Genomic DNA, 16,723 nt, shown 5'->3' with positions numbered 1-16,723 from the left:
GATGAGCTATGTCCTGGATACGGATGGTTACTATGAGGTAAATTCGACTAGTATGGTCTAGGACTCGAGAATGAAATAATCAACTATCTCGAGCACGGGAAGTTGCCCGAAGACCCCAAAGCATCACGGGCGTTACGCGCCAAAGCTGCACGATATAGCTTCAAGAGAGGCCAATTGTATAGAAAATCCTTCCAAGGCCCGCTGGCCCGATGCTTAGGAGCGTCAGAAGCTAATTATGTCATGAGAGAAGTCCACAAAGGGATATGCGACAATCACTCGGGCGCAGATTCTTTGGTGTTGAAGTTGGTACTGGCAGGATATTACTGGCATCGCATGGAACAAGACCCCAAAGACTTCGTACGAAAATATGATAAGTGCCAAAATTACGCACCACTAGTACACCAACCGGCAAAACCCTTACATTCGGTTATGTCCATATGGCCATTCGTGAAATGGGGGATGGACATCGTCGGACCGCTGCCACTGGCTCCCGGAAAGGTAAGTCTTTTTTTTATTTTGACTGACTATTTTTCTAAATGGGTGGAGGCGGGTCCTTATCAGAAGATCGGAGAACGTGAAGTGGTCGATTTCCTGTGGGAAAACATAATTTGCAGATTCGAAATACCAAAAAAAATAGCATGCGACAATGGGCCACAATTTATTGGTGCAAAAGTTACAAAGTTCCTCGAAGATTTGATGATACAGAGGATCACATCTTCCCCTTATCATCCGAGCGCAAATGGTCAAGCGGAGTCAACAAACAAAGTGATTTTTCAAAACCTCAAGAAAAGGTTGGAAGCGGCAAAAGGCAAATGGACCGAAGAATTTCCCGGAGTTCTATGGGCCTACCGAACAACGGCCAAATCGAGTATAGGAGAAACTTCTTTTCCCTTATGTACGGTGCTGAAGACCTAATCCCAGTAGAAGCAGGTGAACCTACTTTGAGATTTTTTCAGGCAGATGAAGAATCGAATAAAAAGGCGATGTAAATCAACTTGGAACTGCTCGAGGAATGTAGAAACTTTGCGCATGTAAGAATGGTAGCTCAAAAGCAGAGAATGAAGCGATATTATAATCGAAGAGCCAACTTCCGTTATTTCAAAGTAGGAAACTTGGTTCTGAGGAAAGTAACCCAAAACACCTAGGAGCTCAATACGGGGAAGCTAGGTCCGATGTAGGAAGGCCCCTACCAGATTTTAGCTATCACTGGGAAAGGATCATATGAGTTGGAGAACCAGAATGGAGACAAGTTGCCTAGCAACTGGAACGTGGCACACCTCAAAAGGTATTATTGTTGATGAACATTATTCAAGTGGAAAGTATGTGCTACACTCTTTTTCCCTTCGTTTAGTTTTTGTCCCAATCGGGTTATTCTGGCAAGGTTTTTAATGAGGCAGCAACAGAAAGCATAATACGAAGACAACAACAATAAGACCTTTGACAGCAAGGTAAACAAACAAGCTTACACTCGGGGACGGTTAGATAATCTTTGGTTCGATAGCAAATTCCCACTGGGAAGTTAAGTTTGCTACCGAACAAAGGTTACCCAACTGTTCACAAGCACAAACCACTAGAGGGTTGTTAGATATTCCTTCGCTCGATAGCATAAATTCCTGAGGGGAAGTAAAGTTATGTTTCAAAGTTGAGGATTATCTAGCAATTCATTAGTGGAATCTTCGAAGATACAAGACTTCCAGTGTTTCAATTCACACTTTTTTCATTCGAACACTGGGGAAAATGATATGAGGATACAACAATAATGACTGCTATGTCAACTGGAGAACAAAAATCCGGAAACTAAACGCATAATCGGGACCGGGGACTGCGCATCCAGCCCCGTAGAAACAAGTTGTATACGATAGCCACAAGTAATGGCAATTTCTTTTCAGCATAGCAAATGCTTGTGTATTTTTTGAAAATTGAAGGAATAAAATGAAATCCTTTTGTTTTTATCTTGTTTCTTATCTGAACGATGAATAAACTTTGTCATTTGAAAGTTAAACAAGTACTTCAAATGTTAGTACCGTAATGAACAAGAGATGTCCTCTTCAAGAGCATCATAAACATAAGAGGGGCCTCTCTTATAAAAATCCTCACATTAAAGGGTTGGTTACGGAAGAATCTATGCACGGAATAAAAAATGCCTTCGGGAAAAAATACACCCGAAGCCACGTTTGAAAAGGACGCAAAAAGTAAACTTGTGCAAATACTTATAGAAACCCTCATATAAAAGGGATAATGCTCGGAACCAAAGTGCTTCGAGGAAAACACATTCGAGACTACACATAGTAAAGTGCGAACAGGAAAATGTACGCTGAACTCTTGAGCAAATGCAAAGATTAAAGACTTGCATGGATATTCAAACGGAAGTAAGACTCAAACGATACTTGAGCAAAAATGTCTTTATTTATAAGAACATACCAAAACGGTAAAATTTCAAAATGGGAAAAAGAAAAGAAAAGCTAAACTGCAGCGCCTCCGGAACCAGGAGGAAGAGAAGTGTCTGCATTCCCGGTAGAAGTAGGTGGGTCCACCGATGGCTCGATGTTTTCCCCAGTTTGGTCTTTAGCATCGTCACCTTCCGATCCCTCTTCAGTTTTCAAAAACTCTGAACCGGAACCAGAAGAACTAGGAGCATCAGACTGCACCGGGAGTCCACTTTTAGCAATTAACTCAAGCTCTCGGGACTTAGCAATTTCGGCATCAAAGTCGATGATACCAACTTTGGCCTTCTCCAAGGTTTTTATCCTTATGTTGTACATGGCGTAAGTGTTTTCAACAGCGAGGGAAGCCACTCGATGCTTAAGTTCTTCTTTGAGTCGGGTAACCTCGACAGAAAGTCTTTCCCAGACGAACCTAGCAGATTTGAGGCTGACGTCAAGGTCTCGGACAGTTGAACTAAAGATCCTATTATGCTCGATATTTTTCTTGTACTTCTCTTCTAGATGGGTGTGTTTCTCCCCCGCAACAGCAAGCTCTTCGATTTTGGAGTTCAAAGCTGCTTCTAAGTTAGTTACTTTTTCGGTAGTAGCATCCTCGCGCTCGGTTGAAGCAAGAACGGTGTCCTGGACTTCAGCCCATTTGGCCTTAGCCTCATCAAATCTAACCCTCAGCGGGCCAATTTCTTGTCTAAGGGTTACCACTTCTTGCTCGCTTTGATACAAGCGAGCCTCCAAAACAACGACCTTAATAGCTTTGCTTTCCAATTCTGAGAGGCGGAGAACAGTTTAGTCTCGTTCCCCCAAAAGCTGATTCGTTCGGAAGTAAGTTCTTCCTTTTCACGAATCAACCTTTGAAGGCCCTCAGAAGCAAGAAAGTTGGCCTACAAAACAAGAAGAAGTAAAACTTAAAATACATTCATACAAAAGTAGAAGAAGTAATGAAAGAAGAAAAGACCGTACCGCTGCGGCGTTGTGCATGGCATTGTTCAACAAGCTCTCTCCCGAGAGTGCATGAATCTTTTCCAAATCTTTGTGAAGCCAAAGGCTTAAGATAATTAGCAAGATCCACCGGCCGGGATAGCAAGTTGCATCCTGTAGAGACCGAAAGAGTAACGTTCCTCCTTCTTTGTGGATCTTCAAAAGGGGCAGCATAATTTTGCCCCAAATTCCCATGAACTGGGGACTGTGGAAGAGGAACACCTTCTTTATGATCAGATTCGCCCGATGGAGGTGATGTAGCAACTGTTGGTGGAAGAGTGGATGAAGATGAAAGTGATATAGCAGTTGCTGGTGTTGAAGAAGGTGGAGATAAAGCTGATGGAGTTAAAGAGTGAGAAGCAGCTGTATCACATGTAGTGCTGGCTGTTGGATGCTCGCCAACCAAAGACGGCAAGGACCCGATACTCAGCCCCGCAATACTAGCTACAACGATTGGGGCCCAAAAATGGAAGTTGGTATTTTCTACCAAATCAGATTCTCCCCAAAGTGCCGAGACATCGTCTTCAGTTGGTGTAACTATCTCAACAGGTCAAGCATCATGTTGAGATGATGAGAATCGTCGTATTCTATGTAAAGAAGCTCCCTCATCACTAGCTTCTTCATAATCATCAATCATCACGGTGTCTATGACCAGCCCGGAAGGAGGACCAGTCATCATCGCAACCGGAGATGACTCGGGGGCATCAGTCTTTGACCTATTATTCTTTTTCCCAGCTGCGGTGGAACGCCCTCTTTGGTTGCTTATCCTCTGGCCGGGGACTCCGTAAAGAAGTGTTTGCGCCTGAAACAGGCCCGGAGATACCTGTTCGAGTAAGTATTTCCTGAAGCAGCCTCGCTGTATCAGCAGGATCAACCAAAACATCCTCCTTGGGGAGAGCAACAAAGCCCACAGGTAGACCTAATTTCATAAACAAGTCATAAGGGTTCAACCAAGTTCTCCATATACAAAAAAATGGAAGCAAGGTAAATAAAAATTATCATGATTTTTGGCCTTCCACCCGTATTTAAGGGACAGTTCTTTCCACAAACGAGTTTCGGGCATCGCGACGTCCAAGATCTTCTGAACCCACCGGTCCAAACCTTCCACCACCGGTAGGATCCATCGAGTTGCTTAAACATGCGAAGGGTGAAGAGTTGATATGACCATAAATGAATATCTAGTAAAAAGAAATACTAAACAAAGAGCTTACTAGTGCGGTTCAAAGCAACCGTAAACGATGAAGCCATTGTCGGAATGATGTCGTTGGTGGCGACTACAATGAACCGTTTCATCCACCCACGGTCGTTGTCATTATCCATGCTGGACAACAAAGTATGGTGGCCACGCTTGCAGAGATTTATCATTCCCCGCGGAAGATTTTGGGAGAATAGAGACTCATCATATGAGCTAAGGTTAGCTCTTCTCTAGTCTCCTATCACAAGCGTCGAAGACAAGCGACCGTCCTCCACACTGAAGGACTTACCTATGCCAAACACACTTGGTAGCGAAGGCAAAATCCCGCAATCATGAAATCAAGCTCTCCGCTCAAAGAAAATGCACCCAAAGTACAGGGATACATGTAAAAGTATATAAAACCTTCCTTGGGAAGGATCACTCGCTCCGATAGATCAGAAGCAATGATATCCAACTCATGGCAGCGACAGTCTTCTTTCATAGAAGGAATACTAGAAGCACGAATGAAAGAAGGGTACCTGCTAACAGCCCATGTACGAGGGTTAGAAGTAGGGTATTTCTCTTCAAGGTCCTTTGTGATACTGATTTTTCTTGGGATGATGGAATCCACCGTTGGAGGAGCAAAGTCCTAGGCTTTGTTCTTGTTCTTTGAAGAACCAACACACTTGGAGAAAGAAGCCATTTAAAAGGAAGAAGGAAAAGGTTTTGTGTTTGAAGAGAATTGGAAAAAGGATGGAAAATAAAGATGCAAATCGGAAGCTCGAGAAATTATGAAACGCAAAGGAAAAGAATGTTGCGTATAAGTAAAATTTTGACGACTAAATTCATGGCCATGATTACCTCGATAATCGGCAAAAGATGTGCTGAATCATGAGATAACGCGTGCTCGCAACATTAAATGTGGAGATACGTGCGTCTAATCAACTGTCAAGAATCTTCAGAGGGAGTTATAGTAATTCCCGCCAAAAAGGTGCTTCTACCAACTTCCCGATAACACAAAGTTATGTCACCGGAAAGAAGGGGGACTATTTGTATAGGGTGAAATATGATATGACATGTGGTCGTCTAAAGGGAGGACATGTGGAACCCAAGACGGGGATGGTCGAAGACCGAATGCAGTCATTTCATTTGTCACTGGAAATGATAACGTTCATAAAGATATGTTAAATGCTCTGCGCCCGGTAGCATTTAATAAAGAATATTCTACAGCATTAAGAGCGACGATCCATTACAGAGAATTTGACATTTATGCTCACCGTTACATCTTCATCAATGACCCTCATAATTGACATTAAAGGAGGGCACAATCCTAGGACCTTCTACCCTAAACATAGCTATAAATAGTGAGCTCAGTGATCATTGTAAAGGACACAAATTTTTTGGCAAAACTTATACTATATTCTATACAAAGCTTAATATAATCTAACTTTCTTGATTTTTGATCTCATCTTTGCTGTGCCCGGAGACCTTGTTCCCGTAGTTGTCATCTCTGTCGTTTCGCTTGTATTTCAAGGCTAAGTATTATATATTTCTTCAATTATTGCATTATTTCAGGATCAAATTAGTTCACTTGTCTAGAAACCACGTATAAATTCAACGGTACTATTTTACGGGTAGACGATACTTACAAGTAGTCATACCCGCACGATGCGCGATCAATATTAAAATATATTAATTTAATTAAATTGTGATCGGGCTTGTTTGAACAAATTAGATCGCTTTAATAAATACCCAATAACAAAATCGCTATGAAATTAAAGGGACTTATATAGTCATTGAATAACTTTTTTGTTCTATATTTTTCTTTATTCTATTATTCAATAGAAACTTTTAATTAGCATATTACTTTATTTAAATTTTTGTATGCTACTTACTTTTTATAATATAATAGAAGATATATATTTTTTTATTTTTTATTTTATTTTATTATTCTCAATAATGTTTTCTGAATAAATAATGCTTTTTATTTTTAAAAAGAAAAACAAAAATTATTAAAAAATAAAGAAATTTTAAATTAGCAGTTTTTTTATTTTAAAATGGACAGTTTTTTTTTAATTTTTGTTTTTTTTTATTATAAAATATTTTATTTTATTATTTTATAGATATTTAAATTCAAAAATAATAACCAATAAATAATTATTAACTACTTATACCATGTGGCTTTTTTCTAGGCTGCCACTTGGCTTAAGGAGAGAGATCTTTCCTCTTCTTTTAATAATATATAGATATAGATTGTAGTTGAAAGAAGTTGAAATTAGCACCAATTTCAAAGAAACCAAAATAAAACCTTACCATATTTCATATAGGAACAACCAAAAATTTAAATGGGAGACTAAGTGTTGGAGGAGATCTTTAGTTTAAAATTTTCGACCAAATCCACTTCAATCGACTTTAAATGAACTCAAACTTCATATTCAAATCCATACAAATACTTGCAACAAGTTTTAATAATATCCACATGCATTCAAAGTCCAAACAATTATTAATTCTTTAATTTCCAAACCAAAAGTTTCAAAGCTCCTTTAATGGTGGACTGACTATAACTACGAGTTTAGCTTTATACAATAATACACAGTTGATAAAACAATAACAGTTGAAGTATATTGTATATTATTACATTATATTGTTATAGTATGTTGCATATTATTGCAGTATACTATTGCGGTATATTATATACTATTATAGTATATTGTTGCAGTATAGCTGTATACTCTTATATTAAATTATATACCGTAGCGGTATACTATAGGGTTAACTGTATTAAGCTTTTAATTCTCAAATCAAAGCTTCAAAGCTCCTTCATTGATGGACCATTTTTATTTTTTTTAGTTATCAACAATCAAATTCGGACTATAACCACGATTTTAGCTTTCCACAATAACACCCAGATGATTTAACAAATAGCAGCCAAAGTATATTATTATTATTATTATTATTATTATTATTATTATTATTATTATTATTATTATTATTATTATTATTATTATTATTATTATTATTATTATTATTATTATTATTATTATTATTATTACTACTACTACTACTACTATTACTATTACTATTACAGTATACTATTGTAGTATAGTTGTATACTCTTATAGTAAATTATATACCATAGCGGTATACTATTGGGTAACTGTGTTCTTTAAATTTCAGCTGAAAAGTTCGTTCTCAAGTACCTCAAACTAGCTCCAAATGCGACCAAATTTCACTATAAACTTTCTGAAGGTACTATAAGCAATATTTTACAGCACCCACTTCGAATTAAACTTCAAATCTTCAAAATAATTTTTTTTAGATTTAGGAGTTTCAAGCTCAATAATGGTGGGTCTTTAAACACACACAAATATTTTGGTATGCGAAGCTTAATATATAACCACATCAATACATGGTTTCGAAAATACAAATAAATACACAAAAAAGAATATATTAATATAGAAAGAGGATTTTTGGAGCGAAACTCATGTAAAATAATATGAAAACTTGTCTTTTAAAATTTATATAGAAAATTCTAAAAATATTTGGGTAAATGCATGGTTTTGTACTGAATTTCATCATCCACTAAAAAGACTAATATATGCGTGTTTTTTTTAAAGGGGAAAGGAACATCTGGGGTGTGGACTCTTATTTAGAGAAATTGAAAAGGGGAAGGGGATCGGCGGGTAAATAGTTTAGGCCGTATATGTAGGAAAAGTAAATCTTTTGGGCTTGAGTATTAAAGAGTAAATAGTTTGGGTCTAATAGGTATAAAGTAAGATTTTCTAAAAAAAAAGTGTCAATAGAAAAGGGGTATTATCACTTTTAGCCCCCGCCATAAATTATTTATATCTGGTAGCCAGAAAATGTATAAAACTTATATAATTTTTATATATAACATACATAATATATATATTTATATATTTTATATATTTTTTCGGCCAACTGAGCTATGAGAGCTTGTTGCTCTCTTGTTTCAGTTCAAACATTTAATCTCTTGTTTCATGGATTTGTAACAAAATTCAAATATAGCCAAGTACGGTAAATTTGTTGAAAGTATAGCTACGAATGATAAATACACTGTATATGTTTGATGTGTCGCGTAATTTTTCCAATAATTTTCTAGTGTGATGAGTAATACTAATTGTGGACGTTCATTTGGAGTTTGCAACTCTAACACCTCTATTTACATGCCTTTCCATAATAGCCATTACTCCTTTCCCACTTCATCTGTAACTTATACTGTTCTTTACCATAATGTGCATAACCTAACTATAAATATAGGTATTGGAAATCACGTTCTCCACACTTGAAAAAAGTATCCCCAAAAAAAAAATCTTAGCTGTGTCACATGACAGGTTTGTAGGATAGGCTGATAACTGCTTGTATGATTGTAAACTAAACAAGAAAATGAAGGAAACACCATATTTAATCATGTCAATTATTTAATGTTGGGGTGATATGGACCTAAACTGCAGTTCAAGGCAACCATCTGAACTTCAACTGCATATTGATAAAATTTGCAATATGCTAAAAGTTGACTGGTAACTGTTAGAATATGTGGGATAGCTTACTAGTAAACAACAGAAAAGGTAAACTCTTCTTAATATGGGAATGAATGAACTATTGAGTCAAAAAATCTTCCTTTATTTCCTTCCCATTATAACCACTGTCACTGTGTAACTATATGTACAATTTTGTTAACTATTGCTTGAGCATCGAGAATGAGTAAGTCAATTGTTCTCAAGAGTCAGAGATGTGAACAAATTACCTAAAAACACATAAAACCAAAAAAAAGAAAGAAAATTTTCAGGAAGAAAAAGCAGTGGAAGAGCAACTAAGGGGAAGTTTTCTTTCTATTAGATGGTGTATTCCAAATTCTTCTCTGCTCATCAAAGCTTCCAACTGCTGCAGACTGTTTCTCATCACCTAGTCGATTTGCAAAAGCATTGTAATAAGCTAATGGATCCAGATTCTCCAATACTTTCACTGATTTGCCTTTCTTTTCGTCTATAACTATCTGTCCATCTTCAGATTCATACCCCCAGGCAGTGACTTTTATGTTCTTGACACCATATGTTGATTTTAATACAGAATAATCACCAGCCAAAACTACTGCTCCAAGGATTTCTCCAAGAAATGTATTCTGTTAAATTACAAAGCAATAAGTAACAGGATTTAAAACACATGATTCTGTACATTGCGCGCTAAATACAGTAACATTTCTAAAAGCTAGAAATTCATTCAGTGTAACGAGGAAAATGTTTAGGATAAATTGAGATGAGATTATATACCATATGCTGGTATCCAGGATGTGTCTTTTGAAGGTGGTGTAACCTCGAGAGCAAACGCCTTGCAAAGATTGCTTCAGGTGTCCTTTTAGTCTGGTAAAGTCTTTCAAGAATTTCAGGAAATACACTGATGGTCCGCTGTATGCCAAGTGGAATGAGAGTGATATTTAGTTCCGAACTCAAAACTGTCTGTGCAGCCAGAGGGTCAAGAAACATATTCAGTTCTGCGAATCTATTAGAAGGAACATTGATCACGTTTCCCTTCTCTGTGTTGTCATAATTGATGTGTCCCCCAACAATTAGTATATCCTGCATCATTATTCAAAAGAAAGTGCTTTCTAATTAAGGAATGTCTACTCTAGATATCTCAATAAGTAAATTCAAACCATGCTCTCTTGTCAGCGATGGAACAGTAATCTAGTGTTTGGCCATAGTGTACGAGAGATATGTGAGCTAAATGGTACTTATATGATGTTAAGATTCTTACAGTTGGGCATAAAAAAGAGTATCGACGTAACTGAGTTAAGCTACCCGAGGGACTAGGAAACGATATGCAGCAAGGACTCTCTCTCAGAAGACCAAAAAGGTAGAGGAAATGCTTGCCTGGATAGCTTCGGTCATATTCTTGTCTGCAAGAATGATCTTTGCTATATTAGTCAATGGACCATTGGTTAAAAAGGTAACTTTGGATCCTGGATTGAGTGATTTCACCACTGACTCCCACACTTCTAGTGCTAGAGGTTGTCTAAGTTCAGGATGATCAGTGTCCCTGAGAGCTCCAAATTTCACAGAATTTTCAGCTGTATATCTGAAATTATTTAGATCAAGCTGGTACATCAGAAAAATTGTACAGTACACAAATGGACATGTGAAAGTAAAGTATTAAGATGAATAACCTGATATGTCAATGCTTAACACTAGCTAGACAATGTACCTGCGAGGACTTCGAGGCAAAGAACGAGATAATCCGTAAGGAGTGTCTGAGTCGAGAAATCCACCACTACCTTGTGGAATAACCTTGTTGTACTTGCAGTCACCAACTTCATAGAAAACAGGATCAGACTGATTCATTGCAAACACATCTCCGAGGCCAACAGGAATGTCATCACGACCCATCATATGAAGCAAATCATACACAGAATCAATTGTTGCAGCATTCGCCCAGCCAGTCGGACTCACAATTATAGCCTGAACAGAAGAAGATATTGCACATTGACAAGCATTGCTTCCTCAACTTAGTTATTTACAAAATTTAATCCTTTATCTTAGGCTCAGCCCAGTTCTGCTATGTCACTCAAGGCCAAAAATTCATTCAATTTATTCCAAAACTTAACAGAACTGGAAAATACATTTTTGGATAAAGAGTTGAGCGTGAACTGAAGCAAATTTACCCCCCATTAAAGAAAAGAAAGAAAGAAACTTACTGAAGCATAATTTGTGTTTGGTGAAGGAAAATAATTTTCTTAACAGGTTCTGATACCAGTCTGAATTTTCAGTTGAGGATCTTATTGAAAACAAAAGGTCATTTTACCTTGAGATTGATTTCTTGTACTGGTAACTTAAGGAGATAAAAGAGAGCTAGAAAATCTCCAGCACTCATATCCATATCAAACATAACATTCTTCCCAAGATGCTTGCCCCTTAAATCTGATTTGTAAAGTACTTTTCTGTAATAAGGAAATTGCGTAGAAAAATTAAATCTTCCGGTGTTTTCTCTTTGGTTTAAGACCTGCAACCATGACAAATATAGCATTAGTCTTGACATGGTCAGCCCTTTTTTTTAAATGTGTAAGGCAAAAAGGTCACAGGCAAATAAGAGGAAAGAGTAGATAAGAAGGCATATGAAGCTCATATTGCATTCATATAGTCATTTGAATAGAAGCTGATGTTATATGAAATAAAACCAATTCAAACTTAGAAATTAGTTTTAGAACTTACATCCAGAAAGCTAACAAAAAACTCTCTGTCCAATACGCTGTTAGCATTTTGATTAGGTTTTGCTCTTATAGCAACAAGAATAGGCACTCCTCCTGGACCACCAACTTCTTTTGTATAACCGTCCTGATAAACAGCACCAACTTAGAATACACAACAGTACAAAAGTTAAGCATAGAGTAGTTAATAGAAAATCAGAAAGGAAAAGGAGAAAATCATATATCAGACTATCTCCAAACTCATCTTAGGTGATTGAAAACATAAAAGAGCCATAATTCTATGGTAAGGCAAGAAACTTTGAATTTCTATACCATGACAGACTTAAAATACTCTGGTCCAATAAGGAGTTAAATCATGCTTTTGCAAGTTACAACAAAATGTCATCTTTACAGGAGACAATAACTAAAAACCATAATCCGGATATGACCTGAAACAATTCATCACCTGGCATCTGCCCCTCCTGTTCTTTTGTACGCAAAATGGATCACGAAGTCTAGTCTGTACATGGCCGCTATGAACTCCATTTCTCGCTAATCTGAATTTTGTAGTTTTATGACCATCAACAGTTGGATTTGATCCATCAGAAATCCCATATGGCTTGTTTGAAGTAACTACTGTGATATTGATATACTCCATATCTGCAAATTCATTTTCTCCATGCTGGTTGTGTTGTTTCTGCATGATTGAAGCAGCTACACCAGACATAAAGGAGTCCCACATAAAATAACTCTGCGTTTAGCAACACAAATAAATCTGCATTTAGCAACACAAAATAAATCTGCATTTAGCAACATTGTCATCAGTAAATCACATTTTCACTGATGTTTTCATATCATTAAGTATTTACCAAGCTTAACATTAATAAATTTTTACCGTGCTGAATTGGTCACCAAACCAAGTATCACGAGCCATTTTCAGGGACTTGAAACAGTACTGTGCCTCGTAAGTGTGCTGATTCTTCTCAAAAGTTTCAATAAACTTTTCAGTTACAGGAATCGTGTTTGTGGCATCCAATGGGACAAGAGTAACTGGAATGCCAGAATGGATTACCTACAGTATAATGGAATAATGAAGTCGCTGACTATTAAGTTTAGCTACAACATACACATGTCAAAATAAAAGAACATGCAGTAGAAGGCCTATTGATTTTTGTAATACCTGATATGCAGCAAAAGGATCCATAAAGAAATTGAACTCAGCATAAGGATTGCTTGTGTAATCTGTGAATACATTGCCAATGTCACCGCACTGCTGAGGTTGGCAAGAGGAGCTGACATTCTTTGGACAGCAACCTGTAGGATTCTTTGACCGTACACCACCTCCCATTATGTAAATGTGTTCAATATTTTTCTTTAAATGTGGATTACTTAGAAGAAATAATGCAAAATTTGTATGTGACGCGATGAGAAAAACTACTGTAGGCCCCGACGAAATTGTGTTGATCATTACTTGCTGAGCTGTTGGCTGTCGAAGAGGTGAATATTGTCTCTTGCCCTGTTGACAAGTTCAAGATTAACATGTTATGAAAATATCTTAACTAACAGGAACTAAGCAATGAGACCTAAGCTTCTTCTTCTAGTCATAGTGATTTTATGAGGGACAGAACTGATCTTATCCTCTTTCAGCTGCATTACTGCCAACTCTACAAATTCACATAGAGCACCTTTCCAGGTAAGGATCTTCACCATTCATAATTTTTATGACACGCTAATACCTTTTTATGCCATATCATTGTTACGGGCTGTCAAGACACAATTGCGTAGGCAGTGATCCTTGGCTGGTTAATAGATATTCTGCTATTACCGCATTCAACCATTCTGCAGATTGAAGCTAAGCTGTCTAACTGTTTCCTCTTGTATATAACAAGAGAAGAACAGAAATAATATCCTACCAAAGATTTGACGAACCATAACAGTTGGGCTAAAGATAGGCTGTGCTTCACAACGTGTGCATCAGAGAATTGAACAATGTATAATGGTATGAACAGAAAGGTGGAAGATAGAAACTGATTACTCTTGTGTATCCTATATCAACAATTTGATTGAAGTGATTAAGGCAGATTGACAAGTTATCCTCCATTCAGTTATAATACAAAATGGTACCTGTGGAAGGAAGCTCTTTCGGAACCCAAAATTTGAGTCGATGTCCAAACGTCCTCCAGGACCCACAGGAATAGCTTGTCTATATCTACAATATCCAGCTGTGCCATCTCCCTAACAACTCAGTGAAAAGTTAGCACATTCAAGTAAAGGATGAATATGGAGATGTATAACTAAACAGCATCTTGACACTAAAAATGATTGTTAACTTGCAGAACTGTGCCAAAGGTACAGTAAATGGAAAAACTTCGTTCACCTGATCAATCATTGGCAGATATCCACCAACATTTGGCAGAATGGTACCATTGGGAAGTATGCCACCTTCACCTCCTACACCAACAGCAATATCGTCACGCCCCATCATGTAAAGAATGTCATATACTTGATTAACAGCATGTCCTGCATCACTCCATGCATTTGTGCTAATAGTTATTGCCTGCAGCAAAATGCTCTCTTCTCAAGTTTTTTTCAATAGAAAAAACTTATCTTATGAGCTGATGTAAACATTTATAGCACGAAATGTCAAAGGGATCGCCCCCTTCCGAGTTATAAAACTTTCCATGACATGCTTTCAACAAAAAGAAAGAAATGTACAACTTGTTTGATCCCTATTCATGAGTTCAAACAATTCTGAAACTGCTTAGTATAAATGTTCGTCAAAATGAATCGGAGTAAAACCTAGTCAAACTTTACAATTATTAATCCCATGAAAGCCAAGAAAGTAGGTTGAGAAATACATTAGTAGCTTATTTTAAATTACCAGTTTACACAGTAATACTTACGTGAATCAAGAAGTTTGGTTAAAGTAATCATTAGTATCTTACTTTAAATTAAGAAACTGACTCTTCAACAACTATTGTTTAGAAAGAAATTAGAGCCAATTGAATAGAGTCTCAAAATAAGGTCTGGAAACTTTTGACCCACCTTTAGCATGACACATCATATACAGATTATATATAGCAGATTTCTCAAAATCAAAGATCAACAAGGTATAAGCAAAGAATATAGTAAGTAGTATACAATAACTATTCCTCAAACCCAAGCTAGTAGGGTTCGGCCATATGAAGAATTCCACTCTATTTGGCCCCTTGTGAACAATTAAGTAATTTACAAACTACAAATTCTTTTTTATAATCGAGAAATTCCCAAGGGCCAGCTGGGGTAAACTTGATGGATAATGGGTTCGTCCCTCCACTATTTTCACTTAATCACTAGGCTATTGCCAATGGTGCCTAGCCCACACATCATGCGCTCTTACCAACCACTAATGACTAAACCAAAGCCTGATTTTTATTAACAAAGAAAGGCATGGCATATCATATGTGAATAATCAATAAAAACAGCAAAATCATACCTTTAAGTCCATTTCTGATCGGTTAAGCTTCAGAAGGTAGATAAGAGAAAAGAAATCATCAGTGTCCATATCTGTATCCACAAGAATTCGATGAGGGTGATGAATACCCTCTACCCCACCGTACAAATTTGCCAACAACATTAACACCATCATTATCATTACAACAATTTCACGTAAAAACACCACCTCCTCTTTCTCTATCATCCCAACAAATACTCAATTAATTTTTGAGCCACAGAAACTTTGCTTCTGAGCCCTTGTTACTTTATTTTTAGTTTCTTGAATGAGCAATTGAAACTGTGACGTTAGTAGCATCCTGAAAGAGAATAATTAATGTTTAAAATTTAAGATATATATATCGAGAATATTGTTGTGTACAAGTAGAAAGTGAAATGGGAATAAACAGAGTGGAGTGAGCTGTACATATGTGCAGTACGCAACAGTTGGGGTGGTGGTGTGGTGGCAGTTGAAATGAGGTGTAGAGACTGAGGGTCACCGGCGGTAAAAAAGTAACCGCGGCGGCTGACGGCGGAGGAAGGCTTTACGTGAAATATATATGGAGCTTGGAAATGGCGAGAAAGATGGACTGTGGGAGTGGTAGTAGTACAATTGTTGAAGAGGGAATATGTCTGAGATTTTATACACTTGGAAAATTTTTCTAACATGTTAGCTTCATACGGTTCTGAGCCTTTAACAAATTATGCTTGAGAATGTGCAGAACTTCATCACATTGCAGCAGGTAGGACTCAACTAATTCGCTCGCAATGCTGCCCAAAATATAGCGAGCGATGGTTGGAGGTTCACGGCCATAGAGTGCTTGAAAAGGAGTCATGCCAGATGCAATTTGATAAGTGGTGTTATACCAATATTCTGCCCATGGTATCATGGCAGCCCAGTGGGAAGGAAAAACAGTTAATTACATATATATATATATATATATGATTCAAGTCCAACTGATGCATCTTGGTCTTGGTCATGGAGTTGAATAACCATTATTTTCAAGATGTTTTAGATTGCACGCCTTTTCTTTTTCTTGGGATCGGAGCAGGACCGATCTAGTGTTTTGATAGCGGGTTTAACTGAACCAATATTTCCAAACATTTCAACAAATTAGGTTTAAACTTATTAACTTAAAAAAAAATGGGATCATAATCCTCCATATGTCATGAACCAAATAACCCTTTTACTATAACGAGTGAAATGTATTAACTCAAGCAAACACTTGTCATAATATTATTATATGAATTCAGAATTTTCTCAAAGTCCAAATAGCCAATTATTTTATTTTTGTAATAAGTAAATACTAAAGATGAGTTCACAATTCATAAAGTAGAACGGGTAATCTGAAAAGTTCATATCACACCATGTCCTAAGTATTTTAAGAACAAATCTCTTTTGAAGGAATGATGAAAATGGAAATAAGTATTAACCTTTTTCCCCCTAAGATTAGGAGA

The 16,723-nt window shown here is 37.0% G+C and overlaps 1 protein-coding gene across 1 annotated transcript; it reads right to left on the bottom strand.

Moving 5' to 3' along the window:
- Positions 1-9,216: 9,216 nt before the first annotated feature.
- LOC107826221 (nucleoside hydrolase 3-like) lies at positions 9,217-15,885 on the bottom strand. The gene is made up of 12 exons (XM_016653174.2): positions 15,270-15,885; positions 14,172-14,351; positions 13,919-14,029; positions 12,975-13,310; positions 12,690-12,866; positions 12,261-12,545; positions 11,820-11,942; positions 11,413-11,610; positions 10,816-11,069; positions 10,485-10,689; positions 9,885-10,190; positions 9,217-9,736 (listed from the first exon to the last, which is right to left on the bottom strand). Exons 1-12 carry the CDS (start codon positions 15,471-15,473, stop codon positions 9,428-9,430), a joined length of 2,688 nt encoding a protein of 895 aa, XP_016508660.1. The 5' UTR covers positions 15,474-15,885; the 3' UTR covers positions 9,217-9,427.
- Positions 15,886-16,723: the final 838 nt, after the last annotated feature.

The sequence above is a fragment of the Nicotiana tabacum genome, chromosome 14 (assembly GCF_000715075.1).
Source record: "Nicotiana tabacum cultivar K326 chromosome 14, ASM71507v2, whole genome shotgun sequence".
Lineage (NCBI taxonomy): Eukaryota > Viridiplantae > Streptophyta > Magnoliopsida > Solanales > Solanaceae > Nicotiana > Nicotiana tabacum.
Note: the sequence above shows the minus strand (reverse complement) of the source record. Positions and strands in the feature narration are given on the sequence as shown.

What these genes read in the sequence shown, in the direction of transcription:
- LOC107826221 (XM_016653174.2), bottom strand. Translation starts at nt 15,473, where the DNA reads ATGATAGAGAAAGAGGAGGTGGTGTTTTTACGTGAAATTGTTGTAATG. An exon ending in TACAAGAAATCAATCTCAAG is followed by an intron (nt 11,070 to 11,412) that starts GTAAAATGACCT and finishes TCTTCTGTTCAG; the next exon opens with GCTATAATTGTGAGTCCGAC. An exon ending in TTGCCTCGAAGTCCTCGCAG is followed by an intron (nt 10,690 to 10,815) that starts GTACATTGTCTA and finishes AAATAATTTCAG; the next exon opens with ATATACAGCTGAAAATTCTG.